We start from the raw sequence: 27,905 nt of genomic DNA on the forward strand, positions 1-27,905 counted from the left end.
GCCACAATGAGCAGTATTTTTAACTTCAAATTTAAATGTAAATTTTAAGTAATAATACAATTTTTATGCATATACATGTTCCATTTTATTTTAAAACATCTTTTGTAATGCAAAGACCACTAAATAAAAAAAGTTGAACTCCGCTCTATAAATTACAGAAAGAAAGCATAAACACTCACAAACTAAAATTTATGTAGTTATTTTATTTCTTCAACTGATTAAAATAAATTTGGTACCGTTCATTTTTATTTCAATAAATAATTATTTTTGCAATTTTTATGTAGGATAACAGTTTTTGGGATATTAAAGTTTGAAAACTTTTAAATGCCACCATTTTGAAATGGGAAGTGATAATAAGTATTTAAATGTATGTTACTGTCTCTTTAATTAACAACATAAATACCAAGTTTCATATTATTTACTTGTAACAGGTTCTTTTATATGCTTTAAAAAAAAGAAAACACATATATGGACAGACAGACACTAAATGAAACGAGATACAGCATATGAACTTTTTGCTTGTTTTTGTATCTACTATCATATCTTGAAGTTGTACCAATCTCTCATCAAGCACCCTGAATATTAAACTTTACAAAAACTGTTCCAATTTGATGATATACAGCAGATAAAAGATACCACACCAATAAACTGACTGTTTTGTTATATATATATATATATATATATATATATATATATATATATATATATATTATATAGTTTGTCAGAAGTTTTAATGTCCAAAGTTCTAGTATGACAATATCTCAAAGTACAGGGGTGGGAAGCTGAATCACTTTTTGTTATTTGAAACCATATCCCGTATTGATCCAGTATATTAATGGTGCTTATATACATGGATGGTGAGTGCATTAAATTCTGTAGGGGTATAACTGACCACTATTAGCCTTTGGCTAGACTTTTCAACTCAGTTGATACTAACTTTCCCTAAAGTGTCATCACAATTTCTGTGTTAGTCCTTGTTTGTTTGTTACTCTAGAATAATGGGATTTTAGAGTTTATTTTATCTTAGAAAACTACCACTGAATCACAAGTAACCAGTTACTTGTGCCACATCTCAATTTATATGTTAAGTGGAATTTGTTGAATGTATTTTAATTTATTTTTTGATTTAAATAAAATTTATGTTTCCGAAAAGCTAATGTTTCTGCAAGTTTGAATATACATGTATTTCATCATGCGTAATGAATGGGCTCCTGTACTGATACCACATTTGGGTATGGAGCAAATAACCGATTACTCTTTTCACTGATTCTCGTTCTGACTAAATTGGGAACTAGGATGTAACACATCCCCTTAACTAACCTAAGTCTGGGTCTCAAATTTTATATAACCTTAGTAAGTGATTACTCTGTAAGCATCCAAATAATGTTTTGGATTCCAATAATAAAGTGATGTGATATTGAACATGTCAAAAATTAAATTGAATAAACAGTTTCAGAATCCATTCAGCGCCATCTTCAAATCAGAACACAAGTTAAAAATGGTGCTTAACTTAACCAATTTCATTTAGTCAGGTAATTATGTCTATTTTTATAAGCACAAATAATGATTATATTATTAGTACACAAAAAACATAAAAATGTCCTAACAGATGAATATTGAGCAGATTAGTTTGCGGAATTTAGTGGTCCATGGCTAAATATTTACCCAACAGCAAATCAAAAGTCATTTTCTGTACATAAATTAAGGAGGTTTATACTGTACAAACTGTTATTTAAGTCTGCATCCACAATGTGAGCGAGCATTTCCTACCTTACCTGTATTGAAACAAGTACTAAACACATTATTTGTGTCTAACTGTTCATGTATTACTTACCAATGGTGATAATATGTAGATGTAAATAAAATTAACTTTGAAGCTTTGATTATATTAGGTACACAGTTATAACTCATTTATAGTTGTGTAAGTAATATAATCAAAGGTTTAAGTAAGTTTTATTTTTAACAGTTATACAGTTTTAGTAATTAGATATTTTTGGAGTTCCATGTGGATGAAGTGTTTCATGTGTTTAAAAAAATATCCAAAGAAACTGTTTTGCTGTTAAAGAATTAACTATTTGGCCATAAAAGCAATAGTACATTCTTGTATCTTTGGTGCTACGCTTATTCTTGATTTTCTTTTTTCATCAAATTTGTAGGCAAGTTTATCTTGTATATGTATATTTATTGTGTTTGCCCCAGCACGCACACAATATAAATCAGATAAAAACAAACTTTTTGACACCTGAACACTTATCCGACTGTAACAAGGCTATACCATCATAAAATTTATTTGTAATTCTCTTTTATATTCACTCATATCTCTCTACCAGAATCTTGTTAAAGGAAAAAAAAAAAAACAATACCATCTAGAAATTGTTTAATACTTAACATAATGATTGTATGAACTTGTGAATACTATTATTAAAAGTAACATTAACATCAGTTTAAAGGAAATAGCTCATCGTAAGTAAAATTCTTGGTAACTTTCTTAGCAATATCTAACAACACATCGGAGACAATCCTCTCGACTACAGGTCTCAGAGCTTCCATGAACTCTCGTTTGTTGTCATTGAGTGCCAGATTCACTGCGTCTCCTACAAAAAAATGGACCGGTTTATAACATTATCATAATCATAATAATAATATCATTATCATAATTACATGTTAAAAAAAAAATTAAAATGAGCAACTTGTCACCAACATTAAACTCACAGAAGTTTTATTAGGTTTTTAAATGAATGATAAACTTTTTAAGGCTTTAGTTTCTATCCTTAATTGTTAAACATTATGATAATGTGGTTAATTCTATACTTTCCTCTTCTATACATATTTGAAATGTTCAAATAATATGATACATTTTGAGGGGGAGGAGAAGATGAATTTGATTGAAGAGTACACCACACTGAATAATATGGAATACATCTAAATTGTTATTCATTAGATAGGCGTAATTCAAGGTAAAACACTGTTGTATTTCGGACAAGTTGGTTTGGTTTTAAAGGATATTTTATTCATTTTTAGAGCTCTTTAGAGGATTCTATCTAGTAAAAAATAGTTGTAATTATATCTAGTAATTCCTTCTAGTGATATAGTAAAACACCTTGTGTTTTCTAGCCGTTTTGAATATAAAACAAGTTTCACATTATTAACTTTTTTAACATAGTTGTTTAGGAGCTAAAGTATTAATAAATGCCATGTCTTGCCACATTTAAGCACTGTCATGAAAATTATTTTAAATGCAGGTAATAAAACAAAATAACTTTATTGTTAAGTGAACTATTTAGTATTGTGTCCAAGATCTAGTGTAGTTAATAAATTACAGAAATTAGTTTAAAAATGGAATAGTAAGGATTTCTGAGGATAAAATAACCACCATAGCTGACATAAAAGTATGTAGTATTCCATTTGTGTACTCATTTTGGCTGATTATGAATTTCATTAAAGTTTTATAGTTATAGATTTTAACTAATTTACATTCAAATGTTAATACTAATCTTGACACAATACAAATAGTTCACAAAATTACCATGTCAACTCTTGTAATAAAAAACCTGACTATGAGATTTGAAAATAATCAAACAATTTTCACAAACATTATAATAGTGTTTAGATTATTGCAGTGTTTAGATTATGGCTGTTGTTTAGAATCTTATCCTTGTTATTGCTAGGAAACTTACAGAATGTTATAATAGTTGGTTCCATAAAAATTTACTACTTTTCAGTTACAATTATTAATGTATGTATTGCTTTCAAATTTCATTGAAATCAGCTGGTGTGGAAAAATACATAACAGTACTATTATAGGTAGGTAACAGAATGAAAGGCTATGGTAGAGTTGGTTAGTTTCAAGTGGTATAAAAATAAATTATTAACAGTAAATTAACTAATATGAGTTTAAATAATGCTTTTTTTATTTTGATTATCCTATTGGAAGAAAACTTCAGATTTTAAACTCTGATCTAACTTAATGACTATCCAGTATACATTTTTGTTAGTACATATTTTGAATGTAGTTAAAAAGTTTATGAAGACTTGCACATATAAAAAGATAAATGTATTATTTAGTCCCATGTTTAGAACCTCTGACAAGTTAAATTCTAATTTGAGATGTGTTGTTTGAACAGAGAATGTTAATATCAAGCATAAAAGTTAAAAAAATTATGTTAACAATTAATTAAATAATAATTGATCAAAAGCAATTCATGTATAAAAAGATTGTACTTATAAACTTGGATTTATTATTTGAATGATACTGTAACTGACCTAGCTCTTTATTTCCATTGAACAAGTTATCCAGGTGAACATTGTAGTTACTGATGTCCAGGTCGAGTTTGAGCTCTGTGAAGTCTACGTAAGTGTCTCCGTCACGACTGATCTTCCTTCCCTTGAGCACAGCATTGCCTTCCACATCAGCTGTTACAATCACATACCCTTGTTATCAATGTTACACTAAAGTTTACTCAGGCATTAATATATTTCAGCAAAGCACTCCTTGTGTCGTGTCTGTTACTCTTTATGACACTGATGTAGATATTATTCCTTCCCTTTCTTAAAAGTTTTATTTCTAGTAATAGAATTTAGGACCATTTCTGTTTTTACTCATCCATAAACGACCTGTTAATTCTGTAGTCATAACTTTGTACAATTTCATGGTTTGTTTTGTTTGATAACTTTAATACTTTATACTTTTGTATTAATATGATAAAATAAATGTAGGCCTACCTATCAACCAAGTAATATAAAATCAACTTCAATGTTTTTAGTCAAAATGAGAATGAGCTTCTAACTTAAATAATGTACAATAATCATACCTTGTTAGGTACCTCGTCTACACTCTGATAATCTGTTCATTTCATAGTTTAGTTCTATTTAAATATTTAGTTTTCTTTTTTAAATATTACTACAGTTGTATATTTAAATTGTTTTCTATAAAAACAGTTCAATTTAATGTAATCAATTTACATAATTTTTTTAAGGAGTGGCTGATCTACCTTTAAACCTTATTCTGTACATCCTCATGGGCCACTGCCCTGTGCGGGGATCTCATCAAACAGAATAAGGAGTTAATACAGTAAATAAGTTTTTATGGCACTATAAACAGTGTTATGGTCACAGACATGATTTGACCTGCTCTTTCTCTAACTCAGATCCTAAGTCCAATGTCTTAGACCATGTAGCAGTCTTATCTATTTTAAACCATAGATTATTTTTTATTCCATATAATAAAATTTTGAATTTAACCCTTTAGAAGTTTTTTGGTATTAAAAATCTATTTTTATATTAGTTGTAATGTATGTTTGATCACCATCTGGACTAAAAAGTTTTTATGAAAATGTTCCTTTGTATGTATACACATACAGTACATATAGACGCCATTAATGAAAATCAATATTTACATCAGATATTAAAATATCTATCAAAACATTTTTATTTTCTAAATGTTTGCAAATTTTTTGTGAATCTAAGACACTTTACTTTAAAATTGAATTTATTGGCCTTAATAAATTTTTTAAAGGTTCTAGCCATTTTGGTAGGATTTCATTAATTCATAGTTTGTGAACTTGCAAAACATATTATTAGTAAAAACAGCTTAAACACTTCCTGCATAAAATATTATTTTATAATTATCAAATTTATATTTTATGAAATGAAGCAGTTGAAACCATGGGAACCCAATAAAACTTCTAAAGACATCAAAATTCTAATAATGTAGAAATTGAGGTATGCAATGTTGATAATGTTATGGGAGAAAGATTGTAAACACTTTGGCACTGCTTAATTTTTAGTAATGAAATTGACTATTATTGTTCTTGTACGTATTGTGTTTTGCATTTCTTTAACAATTCATATTATTTAACTCACTTGGTAGCTTAAGATACTCTATATGCATATTTATAGACAAGTTTTTCCTTTTAATGGGTGACTCAAAGTAATAATAAATGAATTAACCTTTGTTTGTTTACAATGCTTATATTAAATGTATTAACCTTAGCTGACTATAATTAATTACTTACTGGCATTAGCTTTTATTGGACCTTTTCCTTTAACTGGCACAACTAAAATGCGTGCATTCACTTCGTACTGAGCGTCAAAAGTCAAAAATGGGATTTTTATTCCTATGTAGAATTTGGTGTTGTTCAAATCTGCCCTGCAACAAGTTTTTACTATAGCAAAAGACTAAAAAATTTATTTTGATTCTTAAATTTAAAATAATTATACTAAATTGTACACTTTGAATATGGATTTGACTTTTGAATTAGCTTAAAAAATAGGTAGCAGAGCCTGATCAGCTGATATGGAAGTGGATAGGGGTGTTTGTCTTAACTGCGGAGAGGACGTTAATAATATGTGGGCCACTGTGAAAGTTTTCAGGTACATGACGAGTTTTGTGCTAGACTTGCTAACTTATGCGCATTCAAAGTAGCCTTCTCCATTGTAAATGTACTTAACAAGTTGGATTTTTTATTTGTTAAAATCACCCAACACTCAATTTTTGGAAGGATGTGAAAATATTTATGAATCTCGTCATCTTCAGGTTGAAGACTAACAAAAAGTCTCATATTTCAAGATCGGGTATATAACGTCTTGAGGAGAATTATGTTCCCTTTGAAATTCTGAACACCACCTTCAAAACCAAATGCAAATTGGAGATGTTCAACGCACTCCTCCTGAGACAAACTGACTTTAAAATCGTAGAAAATTGTTGCCTGAAATGCTCTCTTGATAGTTCCATAACTTCACGAAATTTACCGTCCGAACAGACAACACAAGTACACTGGTGGCTCCAACTTGCTGTCTGGTATTAATAGGCGCTTGGAGAATCAGATAAGAATGATGATTATTGCAGTATGTACTATCTACCAATATATAAAAACTTTCAGAGTGACCCACTTTCAAGTTTGTACAGATTTATTTGACTTTTAAACAGTGACTTCTTGCTTTACAGAAACTATTTGCAATGAGGCTGAATTGATACCTTTTCCTTTTATTCAAGGCAGTAGTGTTTTAAAAGAGAAAAAGATGAAAAATACTTGCTTGAGGTTGGTGACCTTGAAGTTGCTGGCACCACGGACGGTGACATTGGTACCACGTGCCCGTACACCGGTACCCCTGGACACATCCACCACAGGGAGCACCAATGGCTCCAGTCCTGGCACATCCAACTCAGGAATACCTGGGGTCAAAGTCAAAGTTCAAAAGTTGAAAAATAAGTAAGTACAAAAATACTTTTTAAAAAGATTTAAGAATTAGTTCTTATCTACAACATACCTTAATTTCATAATAAAATATAAAATTAACTCGTAGCAATATCAAGAAAGTGTATATGAAAGTAAATCAGAGTTTTCAAACATTTATAACAACAAATACAGGCTGAATAAATTCAAACTTGTGAATGAGTTCATAAATGTTTCAAAAAACTGCAAATTACAGTAAATATTCAAATTAGAATTGAAATTTCAATCTTTATATTTTAAACATTAACAAAATGTAAAGGATATTCACAATTTTACAGTTAGTATACCTTAGTAAATGTGTGTTTTTATTTTCTAAAAATTCCAATGCATACGTTAAACAATTACTTTACTGCTCACAAAGGACAGAGACAAAATATATATACTATTTTCACTCCACGATTATGGAAATATGTTTATCGGTCCTAAAAGTGGCAAATTTTTAAATTTCCAAGTTTCTGCTCAAAACCACTAATTTTATTTCGTCCACCCCAATTAATTTCTTTAGAATAAAGCATATAGAAATGATTAAGTCAAATAGGTATGAAAAAAACCATGAGACTAAGTAAGTAGAATATATTTTTAATATTTTTGTATATTTTTAGGATATGGACTACATTAATATTCATTGTAGTAATTTAAAACCATAGCCCATAAACCCGTATAATGATAGAATATTCTGTTTATTAACTTTTCATTATAAAAGAAAATTTCTATTTTGTTTTCAGTTTTAATTTTTTTCTTGGACAATGCATATTCCAGTTGAGTAAAACATAAAATGTTTACTTAATACTTTAATTTTATAATAATCAGTGTATGAAGTAAAACTAGAGTAATTAGTCTAGTACTGATATCGGTTAGTAATAATGTATATTTTAAACTCTTCAGGGTTTACATTTTTGTATAATATAGTAGTTATTTAACTATATACAGAATTTTTTAAATAATATTAAGAATTACATTGTGACTACCAGTTTTTATGGATGCGTCTCTGAATTATCTCTTATGATGGCCTTACCAGCACCAGACTTCATGATTGTGTTGAAGTTACATCATACAGTATATTCGATTAGATCTTAAGTGAGTACTGATGAGTAGATTACATTTTTCTACCTGAATCATCCTCTGAGAGTATAATATTTTATGAGAAGTGTTTCTACCAGTGAGAACCATATTCTTACTCACCAGTCTTCAGCTTAGGCCTTAGTTTCTCTACTGAGTCCAGAATACAGTCTTCCAGATGAGGGTCATTTCTCTTGCATATTTGTATATAACTTGCTGAAACCAACAATGCACATGGTAAATTAATCATATTCAGATCATATCTGTTTTCTTCACTTGAATAATTTTTAATTGGCATTTCTTATTTAATACGGTACCTATTTTGGAAGTTGTAAATACAAGTACATTTTTATTTCTGTTATTCCCAGTGTTGGGAATGCTTTGTTGCTATATTTAATAAAAATTGTACCAGTGTATGTCTGGAGATATATATTGATTACTACCTTCAATCCTCCTGAATCCAGAATCATTACTAAATATAAATTTGTACCAATGAGTCTATTCTTTTGTAGTATTTATTAGTATGGAATCAGTCATGATTTATTCTGGATTTAGAGCTCAATTAAAAATATTACATTTAAAAAATGCAATAAAAAGTTACATGTGACACAAATGGAAATTATTTTTTAAGAGCTTTGAAGGTTAACTAAAACTGGGAAACTTTGATAAATGTTTAAAAAAATTTAGGGGAATTGCAATATATTAAAGAATGTTTAAAATAATGAAATAACTCTGTTTATTAGGAGTAATGAACTATTGACTTAATCTTAACAAGTTAAGATATTTACTGTTTCATCAGTACACACGTTTCATCCAGCGTGTTTTTTATATAATGTTTACAGTACTATAAGTTTATTGATACTTTCGTGCTCTAACTTTCACCAAAATCCTCTAAACTTGCACCTGATCAGAGCTATTTACTCTATTTTGGTCTAAGTTTGCACCTGATCTGAGCTATTCATTCTATTTTGGTCTAAGCTTGCACCTGATCTGAGCTATTCACTCTATTTTGGTCTAAGCTTGCACCTGATCTGAGCTATTCACTCTATTTTGGTCTAAGCTTGCACCTGATCTGAGCTATTCACTCTCCAATTTGATCTAAACTTGCACCTGATCTGAGCTATTCACTCTATTTTGGTCTAAGCTTGCACCTGATCTGAGCTATTCACTCCACTTTGATCTAAACTTGCACCTTTTATAACCATAAAATGAACGAGTGAAATTTATTTGAAAATCTAAAAATAATTTTATAACAATTTGGATATAAGATATTGTTTACGTATTACAAAGTGCAAAATTATAATGAATGGAATTGATATAAATAGATTCTTGTATTATCTGCATTTAACTTAAATGCAAAGATTTAATTAAATCAGATTGCACACCATTTTTAGTGTGCAATTTCACTTTCAGCACACACATCGTGCTCTCCGTTTGCTCTCCAAGACCCAAACAAATTACCTTAGACTTCTGCTTTAAAACTGCTCTTGCTAAACAAACAGACTTGATCTATTATCCCATTTGCTCAGAGCAGGGTGAATGAACTAAACCATTATTGTTTGTTTTCAGACTCTTAAATGGTGAAAAGCATGTTTTCAGATATGTTACAATTGTTATTAATTTAATGAATGTAGGGCTGATTATAGAAAGTGAGAGCACCACTTTGCAAGAGCAGACAGCTGTAATGAGTAGTGGAGTGAAAAGCTTAAACCATAATAATTAATGCATTTGTACAGTGTCAATTCATTTGACTACATTGTAATGGTATTGATTATTTATTACATTAGTATATGGTTTATAATGCAGTGAGAAAACAAATTGTAGTTGTGTATTCTAACAGATCAAGAAAACACTAACAGTTGTGGCATACTTAAATAAAATATATAAATTGCACAATAATTAACCAATGAGATTTGTCAAATCTTTTGCTGATGGATCTCTTAACAGGCTAAGTGTAAAAAAGAACCATGTGGCCTTAAGTTTTACATGTTTATTTCATATAAATGATTTTTAATTTTTCGTATAAAATGTATTTGGTTACAAAAACATCATCTCCACGATATTCACAGTTTCAAAATATTGTGAATAAAACGGAAAATGGAAGAGCAAACTCTATTTTATGGGGTGAGGGGAGGAGGAGCAGAACAATAATGCTTGAGTCAATCACAGCTAAACAGTTTTGTCCATATCGGTTCATAAAAATTCAACAAGATACATTATTTGTACATTGTATATTTTTTATATTTTAAATCGTTGTCACACAAATAGAAACAAATTGTGTAAGATACGCAAATAAAGTAAACAAGAAATCAGGGAAAGGGCCACAAACCCGTAAACCAATTGTACCATACCTCCTGCATCTCTGTCACTGATGTTGAATTATCTAGTGCTAGTAGTTGCCTCAGAGTACATGCCCACTAGTGGTCTCATAAGCAAGTGAGATGTGAATCTCAAAATTATCACAAGTTTATTTGATATGGTACATATGTACATCACTTTCTATACGTATATATTCTTTACAGAATTGCCCAAAATCTATCTTCATAAAACGATGAACATGGTAGGAGTACACCAGACTGTACATCGCATAACAAGTTTGGCTTAATTTACAGAAACATTTAAAGTCTATAGCTTATTTCATTCTTAAGATATTTTATAGTTAGACAGACAGACAGAAAAAAATTTTCAAGGCCCCAAACAGAACAGACATTTTGCCAACCCTCTGATTGATAGATTTAAATTAATGACTCTCAGCCAAATACTGAGGGAAATGGACGTCGTCGAACTCGGTCTTGTCAATGTAGAAATGAAGTTTCATCCAAAATGTAACATCAACATAGAAAATAGTTCTCGAGATATCCTACGGAAACTAAAATTCACTATAGTATGAATCACCAAAAAGTGCAGTCGAGGGAGGAGCCTATTTGCACGTGACCTTGCAGCAGCAAACAAGTACTGAGCGACGTTGCCAAACTTCCCCACTGAAGTCGCAGCAATTCGTGCCGGGCCGCAGTGGACGAGAAGTGTGGCAACGTCGCGTGGGCCTATCCATTTCATTGGTCACCGCCAACAGCACTCTTTCGTGGCTCCTATTGTAGCGCCTAGCCTCCACCAGATTCCATAAAGCTTGCACAACATCAAACACGATGTTGTCTATGTTTACATGTAACATTTCAAGGTCATAACTCAATTCATTTTCGAGGAATCCTGCGGAAAACATATACACAGAAAGATAGACGATAGCATATATAGAGGAATTTTACCAGCTCCTTGACTGATAGTAAAATTACGTCTATCTCAACCATCCTCCTGAGTCATATACTTTACAAATGCTTAGCCAAATCACAGGGATGGACAAGCACTGTATGAACATATTTTTTTATCTGAAAATGAAGTTTTAAGCAAAATTTTGTCATACAGATTAAACGTTCTTAAAAAAATATTCTGGGAACAGTTATGCTAATGCTCAGCCAAATTCCATATAGAAACGTACACCATAATTATATTCGATGTTGCGTTTATAGAAATACAGAATATGGAACAACATGTAAAAGTTAAAGTCCACAGCTCAATTAGCTGTCGAGGTAGTCTGCGACAGCAGACTGACATATTTACTGAAAGAAGGGGAATGGCTTCAGTCATTTAATGATAGCTGAATGTAGTTTTTCAGTCTATAAGTCAATTCATTCTCGACATATCTTCACGAAACTTAAGCTTCGCTGACACTCAGCCAAATCCCATGGAAGGACATGCACCATCCTTAAATTCGATGTTACCAATAATAAATGAAGGTTAAAGCATAATTTTAAGTGTAGGTCAATTCGTTCTCGATATATCGTACAGACAAACCGATAATAAATTTTGTCAGTCCAGAATGATCGGTTGCGCTAGCTCTCAGCCTATAATTATTTACAACAATTTACTGCCTTCACTGTAGTAGGTCACACGCTCGTCCATTAAGTCAAAACGATGCCTTAGTACTTTTACACAATTAAAGTTATTAATTAACACACAATTGGAAAGTGTGTTGCAATACCGTCGTCATAGGGATATAGACCCTACTATATAAATTATTATACTATGTATTATTATTATTATTATTGTCCTAACTTCGCCTCCAATAAAGACATTTTTCATTTCATTTCATTTCATTTTTCATTACACTTCTCGACTCACATTTATTGAAGTCTGGACAACGCATTAAGTCAACCTACACTTTTTAGCTCCGAAGCGTGTGGGATCATCAATGAAATACAACATCGTCTCCTAATAATATTATAAATGTGAAAGTGCCTTTGTTTGTTTGTTTTGCTTTTACGTATAAATTATTCAACCGATTGTACTGACATTGTACATAGACATTCCTAGGGTCCCTAGGATGGACATAGGCTTATTCTTATTACGTAGATTCTTCTGAGGTACTTCCTAATGGGCTTTAAAGCAGCAAAAAATCCCATCTTGGTCTTTAACGTAGTGTAACGTGAATTCAAAGAGCCTGTTACATGTATTCAACTGTGATGTGTAAACGTTGTATTATGACAGCATAATAACAACGTTTAATTCAGTTAACCACTATTTTAAATTTGTTTACAATTATAGAGTGAAAGCATAACAAAAGTAACAACACTTCTTATGGGGTAATTTTTGCTAATTTTGACTTTGGGTTCTCCCCCAATTAGTACTATACACTTCCGTTTACAGAATTTTGATACTTGGGCTATAGGGTAAGTGCGCCTATATCGCACCCCTTAAGCGCTTTCATGTATATTTCAGGAAACAAAATTTTTTTGAATATTTTGTTTTTTCAGTGTTATTATTAAGTGCTATACAAAGAAGATTTAATGGCTATTTTTGGAATAAGTAGCCATTTAACAAAATTACGAGCTAAATTAAACAAAAAAAGTTTTTCCTAAATTGCACTTTATGTGCCTAAAATGCACCTCCATTATGCCTAAATTGCACCGCTTTTAAAATCATGTTTTGGAATAATAAAACCATGAAATGTCATAAAAAACCATTTATCATGAATCATGGACATGAAAAGAAAACTTTACTATGTTATACAATGAAATCAACATAACTTTTAAACTCAAATAACTGTATTTCATTTTGCGTTTTCTTATTATACCATATCTTTACAACTTATGACTTGTGTGTGATGGTAGGGATAACAAGATGACCCCATGACCTCTGGCATATTCTATAACCTCCAGATTTTTTGTATGTGACGTATGGCCATCTAGTATAATGAGACATTTTTTATCTTTACTAGGTTTGATAAAAGACACAAAGGTTTTTAACCAGTTCAAAAATACCTCAGCATTGCTCCAACTACTCTCAGTCATGTCAAACGTGGTCCCAGGAGGAGCTCCTATTTTCCATTCGGATTTGAATCTCAAACCTTTGAAAACAAGCATTGGTGGTACAAAAACACCAGCTGCACTCATACAAATTATCCCAGTTGTCAGGGTACCCCTTTCTGCACTAGTCATTGACCCCACTTGATGTTTGCCTTTTTTAGCCAAAACCATACGTGGCCTCTGGACGGTTGAAAGGGCAGTCTCGTCGACATTGAAAATGTTAGAGGCTTGCAGCTTGTTTACATCAACTATTTTTGTCAGGGTATCGTAGAAAATATCCGTTTCTCCTTTATAAACCCACTGGCCCTAGCCATTAATGTTGCCTCCGGTTATCGTAAAGACAACTGTGGATGCCTTGAAATAAAAGAATAATACCATTTATCCCCTGCCATTTTGGTTTCCATATTGAATCTATGCGGTAGACCATTAGCCTCAGCTAGTTGAAACGCCAACTTCTTCAAATCTTCTCGGGTAACTCCAAGACACATTTTCTCTAAATCTAATACGTGCTGTACCAATTCATTTTCCAACTCAGCTGGCTAGTCTTTGGGGACGACCGAACACCTGTTTTAGAATCAGTTGCATAGGTATTTGTTTTTTGCATAAGCGACGTTTTAATGTTTTTTTCCGGCACCCCGTACACCCGACCAACTGCATTAATGCCCATATCACCGTTCTTGATGACGCAATCACCCTTTCCATACCCTCTTCCTTCCATATACCGTATTTTCTACCTTAACTCGCCATCTGAAATGAACAATATCATATTAGCCTAAATTTCACCAGTAAAAAAAGTGGTGCAATTTAAGGAAACCGGTGCGGTGCATTTTAGGCAAATCACCATATTGAAACTAACTACTTCGTGTTTGAGGTTAGGTTGCATATTTTAAATCGAACTACGTTTCATTTAAAAGCTAAGATTGCCTACTATATAGTGATATAATAAGAATTTTATTCATCCTTCACAGGATCGTGGTAACATAAAATCAAAATCACCAAAAATAACACGCGCACTGTGAAATAAACGAAAGTTGTTTATACGAACGGCAATCAACTCCTTCATTAACCCAAGTGAGTGGCATGACTTTTTTACTGTTTGAGCTTCACCTTGGTCCCTCGTGGAGCGCTGTATGTCTGTTCATTTTGCCAAAACACCAGAGGTGCATTTTAGGCACAGGTGCAACTTAAGCGCACTTCCCCTAAGTATTTTAATACGAGTTTAAAGTTTTTAAATGAACATCCTTTATAATTGATCGAGTCAATAAAGCAAACTCCAATACGATACAGTACATACATTAGACTAAAATTGAATTTAAACGCCCGGAAGTAGACACTTTTTGACCGAAGAAGGCTTTTCAGTCCTAGTCAGTAGGTAAATAATATATTACTTTCATCACTGGTAATATATTAAACCGGAAGAAGATCACAGGAGTTGGAATTAAATGGTTTTTTTAAACCAAAGTAGGTTTTTGAGACCTACGAATAAATTTTCCTGATCGGGGCAACGAGGAAATATCGGAAATATATTTAATTTGAACTAGAGTGGTACGCGCAAAACGTGATTTAAGTGTTAGTCCCTCGACATCTGTTCGTCTAACCATGAACGGTGAAATAATATGTACCAGATCGTATGCCTACGTACGTTTGGAAAGTATTATAGGAACCCTTATATTACATCATAAGTGCTTTGACTAAGTAGACTACAGTCTTTGATTTTAAAAATTGCGGACGAAGCCGCAGGTAACATCTAGTTTACATATAAAATACACGTGTTCGTATATTCTATGTAAATGATTGCATTTTATTGTTTTACGTTATTGTGCAACTATGCTGTTTAAGGTATTTTCTGTGCCAATTAAATTGCAAATGCATCTTAAGAATGTTATATTTTGTGAGTCTTAAAAACTGAGAGAGTGGTTCGTGTTTATTCTAAATTGTAAGAGACAATTCAAATGCATGGAGATTACCAAAAAATTGTGATTAATTTGATATTTTTAAATTTTTTAACTATAATGAGATTCATCCCAAATGTGTTCTTAGTGTATTACACAAGAAATAGGTTGTTAAAACAAGTTAACGCATGGTGTAGGTGCAGTTTAAATCTCACAAATGCAATATTTAGTTTGAGCAATTAATTATTGCATGTGGAAGAACAAAAACATGAATGACTTTGTCTGTAGAGGACATGACGCATGTTAATTAATATGAGCGTGTTTTGCCTCGACCATGACACAGTAATCCTTCCCTTACGATGAGTTGATAATTATCTTGGATAATTGCCGCTTGTCCAAGGCGAGCTGACTCGGCTACTGGAACTTACTAATGATATAATAGGCTTACTTGTTGTTGTCTGCCAAGTGATCTTTAGTACATTAGTACATTAGTATTTACGTCCAAGGCTTAATAAATCCTCTTCAAAATAAGTATGATAATTTTAGCTACAGCCGTGTACGACCTTTCTGTAGAAAAATCCTGACGGGTAGTGTTTCATAAGTTTTACCTACAGTTTATTAATGTATTTTTCATTTTTAGAATGAAAGGAACACTTTTATTTTGTTTCCTGTGGTTCAATTCAATTAATACAATATATAACATTAAACTTTAGTTTCATTAAAACAAATGATGTTATGTTTCTGTTCCTCATTTTAAGAAGCTTTTTCTCATTTTTGTGATTATCTGCCTTATTAACAGGTAACAGCCCACGTAGTTATATGGACTACACAATAGTGTATATAGCATTTACACCTGAGTGTGATACCGTTGTTTTAAAATCTGGGCTATTTAGGTTTAAGAAGTAGACTACTAAATAATTAACTGTCTTATTTAGAATTTGCGGTGAGAGAATAAACACTGCATAGGGATTTTAAAATAAACCAAATTGAGCGAGGACCTACCTTTGATAGATAAAATAAACGCAAGCATCTTAGTCACTTATATAGTCTACAAAACAACGCTGTTAAAATATGTTCAGCACCAACACTCAAATGTCAGTTTTTATTTCTAGTGAATTAAGGTATGTGAAGCATTATATGGAGTGTAGTTTGTGGGTAATGCATATTATGTATTGTAAGCAGACCAGCAGCTACATTTTTCCAGAGGGAGCAATAAGAGAACTGAAGTTTATAACTTCTTTATTAGAAAGATAAGGATAAAACATTTTTATGTATGTTACTTGTTACATACGCAGTTAAATTACGCACATTTTTAAAACTACAAAATTTCGATGTTGACATAATTATGTATTAAGAAATTGACTATTTTCATAAATTTCACAATGGCACAATCAACAGAACTAATATTTGACATTCTTTCAAGTTAAAGTCAACAAATAGCTGTTTTATACACGAAAAAAGACACAACTTTTTACAAGAAAATCACATTAAACTCTGAATGAAAACTTCATAATAAATTACCACGTCCTAAAAATAGAATGAATATTACTTTTAAACTTAATACAATTTAGCTTTTCAAGATTTTTGGCAAACGATATATTAATTATGTCAAATGAGAACTTTTTTGTTATTTAAACTTGTTAATAGTGCTTAAAAAAAATAATTTTCAATTAATTTCCAGCTTGCTCTTCCCCGAAGCGACAGGGACTGGAAGAGTAAGGAATAGTTTGAGTTATGTTGTGATGTTTGGGTAACCTTTGTCTAAGTGTTGCTATGTAACCAATAATTTTAAAAGTCAATTATTAATAATGTTATTATTAATTGTCAACATATCTTAAATTTTTATCCATTATTTTTTTATGCCTTCCTTATTTTAAGGTGACATGACTGAGATACAGTGCCCGTTATCTGTCTCGTGGTTCTCGACAGGAGGTGGCCTCTATCAACCATCGTACCCATCATAAACATGATTTCATTTCGGAAGCAAGCGCAAAGGTCTTTTGGACTAAGTTAAATAAGATGTTTCCTAACTTTTTGCCTTAAAAAACACATGTAATATAAAACATTTAGAAAGAATTAAAATATTTTAGAGATATTTATAATGAAGGTTGAACATTTCAAGAAACATAGATAATTAAATATAAACTATTAAAAAATAGTATTTTACTATAAATAGGTATAAAATATTGTAAATTTATTGAAACATCAACCTGTTCATATTTTACTATTACAATTACTAGCAATTATTCCCTGTGAATTTGAAGACAAGTGTAACATCTTGACAGGATAAATAAAGAAATGATAAATTTAAAAAGATGTTTTTGTTGCTTTTTTCTGACTACCCAGGACGGTGTTTCTTCATCTGTATTCCGGCGGGTGTGCGTTAAAACAAGCAGGCACCGGCCGCAGTAAGTTAGCAACACCTTGTTTAATTAAATGTGAGTGGTTTAAAAAATTACACGCTTAAGATAATGGTTTTAAGAACTCCATTTAACGTGATCAATGCTGAATTTTTTTTAACTACCCGGTCCAGAATAAGAAATGGTAATTTTATAACAACTTTTTTTCGTAAAAAGTGATTATAAAATTACATACTCAATCAGTACACTTGTACATTGTAATACAAAATTTGGTGTTAATTGGATCTTAGGTTATGATTTTAAAAATATAATAAAGTTACAGTGTGGTTGAAATTTACAATTCACTTTACATGCATAAACGGTGAAATAAACAAGTTAAATTTTAATATAGCTCATGTTATTATAGCTCTGCTATTTGGTCTGTGGTTAATATTAAAACTTAGGTATCCATCTAGTATAATTTTTGATCCTCGAGTAAAGCGATTCGCGTGGAGACAGACAAAACTACGCGTAAACAGTTGTTACGTAACAAATTAAACTTATATATTTTTCCGTCCCTACAATTCTGCCGCCCGGGGCAAAACGACTCCTCTTCCCCTTCTATGCGGAGTATAAGTGACCACCTCGGTTTATATACCATCATCACAGTGGCATTCACCCTCACATTTCGGGCAGATGTCTTTATATATAACCAATAATTTTGTTGTTTTATAAAACTATAAAAAGCCGACTGAAAGTTTTGTAGATTTATTTTTATGCACTTATACATGCTACGCAAGGATTCAAAAGGCTAGCTCAATCTGAAAATGCCTTAAAAAGCATAGTTTAAAATGTAATGATGGTTTCACAAAAGTTTCAAAAGCCCCAATTAATTACAGAAGAAGTATGTCTACCAAGTATTCTAAAATGTTTTTTATTGATACAACAGAAAATTCTGAAAATGCGTGACTTAGAACTAGAAAATATATGGGTGTTTTATCCTTATACCTTTTTATTAAAGACGTGGTAGATTGTAGAAAATAAATGTTGTTAACGTATAGAAAGTGATTTTGAGATTTAGATTAAAAGATTCATCTTGGGATGCACTTAAGGAAGATCCCGTGAAACGATGTCGTGACGTTGGTTTAATTTCAAACATATTATGGTACTCGAAATTGATTTGAATCACTTATTCAAAAATATTGTTATTAAAGTTTTACTATTGGTAGTACACTAAGTGCCAGAAACCGTATTTTTATAAACCCAATATTTGTAAAAATTTAACATTTAAGTCAGATTTAAAGAGTGTTACGCTGCTTTCTAATTTTAATTAAAATTAAGAAGCAATTATTGATATTTTAAACAATAATGAAATTAATGTGCTTATCTTTAAAAACAAAATATTAAAATAAAAAGTTTACTACTGCTAGTCCTAGTCCTAAAAAAATTTATATTACGTAACACAGACATAATTTTGAAAAATAATGTGTCTCAAAAGCGGAAAAATTAAATTTGCATTAATATTTCAGATATAATTGAAAACGTTTTATGGTTTGATGTAAGTGCTCCTCAGTGTTCTTGAAAAACATGTAGAATATAAAAATGATAAATTTACATATGTGGTTATTTTTAAAAAATTATGTAGGTCACATATAATTATGTTGAATAGCTTCAGAATTTATGGTCTCAATTACCCCCCTGAGGCGACAAATAAGGTTGCCAGGGAAACGAGTATTGCTTGTTTCATGAACAAGTTTTAATATACGATTGCTAGATATTCTATGGCCAATATTATGACTTAAGAATAAACAGTAAAATAAGTGTTTAGTGTCAGTTGTTGTGACAACTGTCTGGTCTGTTGACAGAGTGTTTTTGTTTGTTGTAGTCTTGCTTTGGTTGCCTCGCATGTCTTGTTTTTGTTATTGCATTTCGTAGTATTGAGTATTGCGTTAATAACTATAAAACTTTACTCTTCTTTATTTAACATTTCCAGAATTGAGTCGCGCAAACTTATGAGCAGAAACGGTGAATTAGATTGCAAGCTTGATTCTTCACCTGCGATTTAAATCGAATTTTCAGTATCCGATGTGTATATCGACAGATATTGATGATGGGTTTGCCTCTTGATTATAAACCTATCACGTTCTTTGCATCAAGTGCTCAAGATATTTTCTCTACACATGTAACTGCGTAGGGCAAATGATACAGATAGTAAGACAAAAGTGAACACAACTAACTATGTATTCCAAGTTCCGAAACCCATTTTACATTGTATAAGCAAACAAGCTGGCTTTCTTGAAATAAGCAGAGAAAATTCCGCAAAGAAAGAAATTGATCGTCAGCCACGCTTATCTTCTCAAGCCAGGTCAACATGAGAGGTAATCAAAGAGGCCTAAAATAAATAACGATTATTTTTCCTCAGATAATGTATTTTTTAGTTTGAAACAGATAACATCAACGTCAGAACGTAAATAAATCTTAAATCAGCGCCAGCTAACTATATACAATCCCTTAAAGTGACAACTTTTAGTACCTATCTTTTGTATTATTGAATGACGGAGATACAACTGTTATTTAAGTGTTTGATAATCGCTTTTAAGTGTATCAAGCAATAAAACATTAATTTGAGACAAATTATCATTTCATATTTTTAATCCTTTTAATCCCACTTAGGCCTCCATAAAACTAGCGTGGCTGAGGGTCGGTTTCTTCTTAGAAACATTCTTTTATCTATTTCAAGAAAAATTAAGTTTTATAATACACTGCAAATTGGCTTTTGGCTCCTACAATAACAGTAATAACGCATTACCACGTCAAATCAACCAACACAAGCACATAGTGTACATAACTGTATATAAAACTTCATATTACAGTACCTATTTTCATCCATTTATGGAAATATGAGTATAGCTTACTTCCTTACATGATAGGTTATAAGTGTGTCCACAAGAACCCGTTCTTACCACCTTTGCCTTTTTGCACCGTACTTTACATCAGTGCACTCGTAATACAGCGTTACACAACATTTTACGCTTATGCTGGTGACCTTCAGGTACACGCTCACTGTATGTAAATCTTAAATCAAACTATTATAAATATTAACCTCGACATTCAAAAGATTTTGTAACACGTAATAGGTAACACCGGACTGAAAATTAACTCAAGTGCTACGTTGATGACCGGAACAAGACAACTGCCACTGAATGTACAAGTTGTCCTAGTTCTAGAGCCGCTTAGTTGCACATTGTACGCTAACCTGTGAGTTTATGAATGTAGGGGCCGCAAATATACGGACAATGATGTGGCTAAGTAACACAAGTGCCATGTTGGTGACCGGCACCTAGCCACTGCCACTGAATGTACAAGTTGTCCTAGTTCAAGAGCCGCTTAGTTGCACTTTGTCCGCGAACCTGTGAGTTTATGAATGTAGGGGCCGCAAAGATACGGACAATGATGTGGTTAATTAACACAAGTGCCATGTTGGTGACCGGCACCTGGCCACTGCCACTGAATGTACAAGTTGTCCTAGTTCAAGAGCCGCTTAGTTGCACATTGTCCGCGAACCTGTGAGGTTATGAATGTAGGGGCCGCAAAGATACGGACAATGATGTGGTTAAGTAACACAAGTGCCGTGTTGGTGACCGGCACCAGGCCACTGCTACTGAATGTACAAGTTGTCCTAGTTCTAGAGCCGCTAAGTTGCACATTGTCCGCGAACCTGTGAGTTTATGAATGTAGGGGCCGCAAAGATACGGACAATTATGTGGTTAAGTAACACAAGTGCCATGTTGGTGACCGGCACCAGGCCACTGCCACTGAATATACAAGTTGTCCTAGTTCAAGAGCCGCTTAGTTGCACATTGTCCGCGAACCTGTGAGTTTATGAATGTAGGGGCCGCAAAGATACGGACAATGATGTGGTTAATTAACACAAGTGCCATGTTGGTGACCGGCACCTGGCCACTGCCACTGAATGTACAAGTTGTCCTAGTTCAAGAGCCGCTTACTTTAGTTGCACATTGTCCGCGAACTGTGAGGTTATGAAATGTAGGGGCCGCAAAGATACGGACAATGATGTGGTTAGTAACACAAGTGCCGTGTTGGTGACCGGCACCAGGCCACTGCTTACTGAATGTACAAGTTGTCCTAGTTCTAGAGCCGCTAAGTTGCACATTGTCCCGCGAACCTGTGAGTTTATGAATGTAGGGGCCGCAAAGATACGGACAATTATGTGGTTAAGTAACACAAGTGCCATGTTGGTGATCGGCACCAGGCAATGCACTGAATATACAAGTTGTCCTAGTTCAAGAGCCGCTTAGTTGCACATTGTCCGCGAAACCTGTGAGGTTTATGAATGTAGGGGCCGCAAAGATATGGAAAATGATGTGGTCAAGTAACACAAGTGCCCATGTGGTGACCGGCACCTTAGCCACTGCCACTGAATGTACGAGTTGTGCTAGTTCAAAGAGCCGCTTAGTTGCACATTGTCCGCGGACCTGTGACGTTTATGAATGTAGGGCCGCAAAGATACGCCAACGGACAATGATGTGGTTAAGTAACACAAGTGCCGATGTTGGTGACCGGCACCAGTCCAACTGCTACTGAATGTACATAGTTGTCTCAAGTTCTAGTGCCGCTAAGTTGCACATTTGTCCGCGAACCTTGTGAGTTTATGATATGTAGGGGCCGCAAAGATACGGACAATTATGTGGTTAAGTAACACAAGTGCCATGTTGGTGACCGGCACCAGGCCCACTGCCACTGAATATACAAGTTGTCCTAGTTCAAGAGCCGCTTAGTTTGCACATTGTCCGCGAACCTGTGAGGTTATGAATGTAGGGGCCGCAAAGATATGGACAATGATGTGGTTAAGTTTAACACAAGTGCCATGTGGTGACCGGCTCACCTAGCCACTGCCACCTGAATGTACGAGTTGTTCCTAGTTCAAGAGCCGCTTAGGTTTGCACATTGTCCGCGAATCCTGTGACGTTATGAATGTAGGGGCCGCAAAGATACGGACAATGATGTGGTTAAAGTAACCAAAGTGCCGTGTTGGTGACCGGCCATCAGGCCACTGCTACTGAATGTACAAGTTGTCCTAGTTCTAGAGCCGCTAAGTTGCACATTGTCCGCGAACCTCGTGAGTTTATGAATGTAGGGGGCCGCAAAGATACGGACAATTATGTGGTTAAGTAACACAAGTGCCATGTCGGTGACCGGCGCCAGGCCACTGCCACTGAATATACAAGTTGTCCTAGTTCAAGAGCCGCTTAGTTGCACATTGTCCGCGAACCTGTGAGGTTATGAATGTAGGGCCGCAAAGATATGGAACAATGATGTGGTTAAGTAACACAAGTGCCATGTTGGGAACCGGCAAGGCACCTAGCCACTGCCAAATGAATGTACGAGTTGTCCTAGTTCAAAAGCCGCTTAGTTGCACATTGTCCGCTAACCTGTGAGTTTATTGAATGTAGGGGCCGCAAATATACGGACCAATGATGTGGCTAAGTACACAAGTGCCATGTTTGGTGACCGGCACCTAGCCACTGCCACTGAATGTACAAGTTGTCCTAGTTCAAGAGCCGCTTGCGTTGCACTTTGTTGTCCGCGAACTGTGAGTTTATGAATGTTAGGGGCCGCAAAGATACGGACAATTGATGCGGAGTTAATTAACAACAAGTGCCATGTTGGTGACCGGCACCTGGCCACTGCCACTTGATGTACAAGTTGTCCTAGTTCAAGAGCCGCTTAGTTGCACATTGTCCGCGAAACCTGTGAGGTTATGAATGTAGGGGCCGCAAAGCTACGGACAATGATGTGGTTAAGTAACAACAAGTGCCGTGTTGGTGACCGGCACAGGCCCATGCTACTGAATGTACAAGTTGTCCTAGTTCTAGAGCCGCTAAGTTGCACATTGTCCGCGAACCTGTGAGTTTATGAATGTAGGGGCCGCAAAAGATACGGACAATTATGTGGTTAAGTAACACAAGTGCCATGTTGGTGACCGGACACCAGGCCACTGCCACTGAATATACAAGTTGTCCTAGTTCAAGAGCCGCTTAGTTGCACATTGTCCGCGAACCTGTGAGTTTTATGAATGTAAGGGGCCGCAAAGATACGGACCAATGATGTGGAGTTAATTAACACAAGTGCCATGTTGGTGACCGGCACCTGGCCACTGCCACTGAATGTACAAGTTGTCCTAGGTTCAAGAGCGCTTAGTTGCACATTGTCCGCGAAACCTGTGAGGTTATGGGAATGTAGGGGCCGCCAAAGATAACGGACAATGATGTGGTTATTAACACAAGTGCCATGTTGGTGACCGGCACATGGCCAACTGCCACTGAATGTACAAGTTGTCCTAGTTCAAGAGCCGCTTAGTTGCACATTGTCCGCGAACCTGTGAGGTTATGAATGTACGGGGCCGCAAAGATACGGACAATGATGTGGTTAAGTAACACAAGTGCCGTGTTGTGTGACCGGCACCAGGCACTGCTACTGAATGTACAAGTTGTCCTAGTTCTAGAGCCGCTAAGTTGCACATTGTCCGCGAAAAACTGTGAGTTTATGAATGTAGGGGCCGCAAAGATACGGACAATTATGTGGTTAAGTATACACAAGTGCCATGTTGGTGACCGGCACCAGGCGTCACTGCCACTGAATATACAAGCTTTTTGTGTCATAGTTCAAGAGCTTCCGCTTAGTTGCACATTGTCCGCGAACCTGTGAGGTTTATGAATGTAGGGGCCACGCAAAGATATGGGAAAATGATGTGGTCAAGTAACACAAGTGCCCATGTTGGTGACCGGCACCAGGCCACTGCCACTGAATATACAAGTTGTCCTAGTTCAAGAGCCGCTAAGTTGCACATTGTCCGCGAACCTGTGGAGGTTATGAATGTAGGGCCGCAAAGATATGGACAATGATGTGGTTAAGTAACACTAGTGCCATGTTGGTGAACTCGGCACCTAGCCACTGCCACTGAATGTACGAGTTGTCCCTAGTTCAAGAGCCGCTTAGTTTGCACATTGTCCGCGAACCTGTGACGTTATGAATGTAGGGGCCGCAAAGATATGGACAATGATGTGGATAAGTAACACAAGTGCCATGTTGGTGACCGGCACCTAGCCACTGCCACTGAATGTACAAAGTTGTCCTAGTTCAATGAGCGCTTAGTTGCACATGATTGTCCGCGCGAACCTGTGAGGTTCTGAATGTAGGGGGCCGCAAAGATACGAGACAATGATGTGGTGTAAGTAACACAAGTGCCGTGTTGCGTGACGGCATCAGGCCACTGCTACTGGAATGTACATGTTTTGTCCTAGTTATAGAGCCGCTAAGTTGCACACTTGTCCGCGAACCTGTGAGCGAGTTTATGAATGTAGGGGCCGCAACGATGTTACGGACAATTATGTGGTTAAGTAACACAAGTGCCATGTTGGGTGACCGGCGCCAGGCCACTGCCACTGAATAAACAAGTTGTCCTAGTTCAAGAGCCGCTTAGTTGCACATTGTCCGCGAACCTGTGAGGTTATGAATGTAGGGGCCGCAAAGATATGGACAATGATGTGGTTAAGTAACACAAGTGCCATGTTGGGAACCGGCACCTAGCCACTGCCACTGAATGTACGAGTTGTCCTAGTTCAAGAGCCGCTTAGTTGCACATTGTCCGCGAACCTGTGAGGTTATGAATGTAGGGGCCGCAAAGATACGGACAATGATGTGGTTAAGTAACACAAGTGCCATGTTGGTGACCGGCACCTGGCCACTGCCACTGAATGTACAAGTTGTCCTAGTTCAAGAGCCGCTCAGTTGCTCACTGCTCTCCAGCTGTTACCAATAGTTGCACAAGCGTTGCGTTCTTTGCGTTTACGGCAATACTTGGAAGAGCAAAAACAAAATAACTTACTATATAAGAATATTTCGAAGTTTAAAAGTGGTACATGCTATGACCTTCTAGTCAAAGCATAGCATAAAGCAATAAGCATTAAGTCATAGCATTAAGTGATTGCTATGGAGTCTTTCTTATCGAAATTAAGAATTACAGGAATTTTCAATTAATTTTGAACGTTGTTTAGCTTGCAAGTTTATAACATAATTTTATTAAATACGATTTATCTTTATTATTTTTATTTTACGTGATTTTGAGTAAAAAGTTATGTAGAGCCTTAAATTTTCGGTTTTGTGTTAGATCAACCTCGTTAATGTTTATAAAAGATTAAACACTTGAATCTGGACAAAATGTAATTAAAGTCATGATAATTTTGCAAATACGACATTAATATAGTTTGTTATAAGGACTAAGCCTAAGTTTAAAATACATCTTCATACTTTTAAAAGGTTTAGACAATTTTAATATGTACGACTTGTAAATAAAATGAACCATAGTTATAGTTTATAATCGTGGTTTTTAGTAATGTTGACGAAATTTTTACCACTCATTCACAACTGTTATTCACCAATTGCCAAATGAAAGTAACACCAACACGTGCAAAAAGTTATATTTGATAAAAAATGACGTTCTATCACATGAAAATGCAGTTGAACAGAAATGGAAATCCAAAAGATTCTTCATTATGAGATACCTGTAAGAACGCTTCGTTTGCGAAAGGTAAAATACAATGACTGCCATTAAATTTTAGATTATTAATTAAATTTTGGAATTAAAACATCGATCAGAAAATATATTTATTTATTTTCATTACCAGAGACAAACAAACTCTTGAGCGTTTACACAATAGTCACGGAACGTTTGTGCCTGCGGTGGAATAATATATTTGGTGGAAATTATAGAAGAAAACAACTTTCTTATTAACATCGCACTACTGTATGGAACAGATTTGTATTCTTATCACCAACCAACACAGAATCCGAGTATTTACACTTTTAGATAAGTTAGTTAAATGATGGGAAAATACTTAGTCAACTAATCATAGTTAACTTCGCTTGTTCGCACAGATTACAGCATTATGTCGTGGTGAAAGGTGGACCTCACAAGGAGTACTCCGCTGCAGTACTCACGGATGTTGTGCTTGGCCGCCGCCTGGGCGAGTGTGGAGCAGGACACCAGGAGAGCGCCGAGGGTGAGCAGCATGGTGAGACTGAGGTTGTGGTGCCGGGTGTGATGCTGAGGCAGCGTCCGGCGGACAAGGTCACACACAGCTGACGGTAACAACGATAGCGATCCACGGGAAACCCGAGCACTGTACATTAAAATAATTAAAAGTCACCTTTGAGTTGCGTAACTCGGCGAAAGTGCGTCAAATGCGGATTTATAAATTATAGGTCAAACGAGGTCGTGAAGTCCGCTGCACGGGATTAGCATTTCTTGTGAAATACACCGGGGGATCTCGTATCAGCGATAAATCGAGCCATCCGGGCTTTGATTTACTGCTAATTCCACTATTATTTAACATCTTTCTTGATAGGTAATCATCACGTAATCGTTCAATTATGCATTTACCTGAAACTGGTATTCAATATAATGCATGAGTATATGACAAAAAATGTTATATGATTATTACGGTCGATTACCATAAAAAATAAATGATAACACTGAAGACCAGAGTTTCTGATATTTGCAAAAGTATAGAAATTAAAATTCAGAAACAAATGATAAAATAACACCGAGCTGAACAGAGAATTATGAGTGGGAATCAAACACACACCAAACAAATACTAAGACAGAATATATAGACGTGATCATGTTGGTAGTTTCATTAGTGTTCCGTAGGAATGTTCCGATTAACGTTTATAATTTCCTGTATTTTTATAATACACACATTTTTTAAAATCTTGTTCTTATTTTAGAATTTGTTGTTCTTGTTCTATAGTCAAAACAGTTCATACGAGTAATGCTAAGCTGCCAATGCTCTACTGACTTTTGTACATAATTACAGGGCTGGAAATACACTTCTGGACAGAATTATCCCACACCCCGTTATTTCTTAAGATTTTGATAGTAAATCATTGCGAATTCAAAGCTAATGTTAATATTTTGAGTTAAATATGTGAAATATG

At 34.4% G+C, this 27,905-nt stretch overlaps 1 protein-coding gene and 1 long non-coding RNA gene across 2 annotated transcripts; one reads left to right on the forward strand and one right to left on the reverse strand.

Annotated features, from left to right (window-relative positions):
- The first annotated feature begins 733 nt into the window (after positions 1 to 733).
- On the forward strand, positions 734 to 17,836 carry LOC124359595. Its single transcript, XR_006922160.1, has 3 exons — positions 734 to 1,532; positions 6,995 to 7,211; positions 17,425 to 17,836. It is a non-coding gene; the product is annotated as an uncharacterized LOC124359595 (long non-coding RNA).
- On the reverse strand, positions 2,363 to 27,037 carry LOC124359594 (circadian clock-controlled protein daywake-like). The gene is made up of 6 exons (XM_046812476.1): positions 26,907 to 27,037; positions 8,418 to 8,510; positions 7,036 to 7,174; positions 6,015 to 6,148; positions 4,264 to 4,413; positions 2,363 to 2,594 (listed from the first exon to the last, which is right to left on the reverse strand). The coding sequence occupies exons 1-6, from the start codon at positions 26,977 to 26,979 to the stop codon at positions 2,440 to 2,442; spliced, it is 744 nt and encodes a 247-aa protein (XP_046668432.1). The 5' UTR covers positions 26,980 to 27,037; the 3' UTR covers positions 2,363 to 2,439.
- Positions 27,038 to 27,905: the final 868 nt, after the last annotated feature.

This window comes from Homalodisca vitripennis, chromosome 4 (genome assembly GCF_021130785.1).
Source record: "Homalodisca vitripennis isolate AUS2020 chromosome 4, UT_GWSS_2.1, whole genome shotgun sequence".
NCBI classification, from domain to species: domain Eukaryota; kingdom Metazoa; phylum Arthropoda; class Insecta; order Hemiptera; family Cicadellidae; genus Homalodisca; species Homalodisca vitripennis.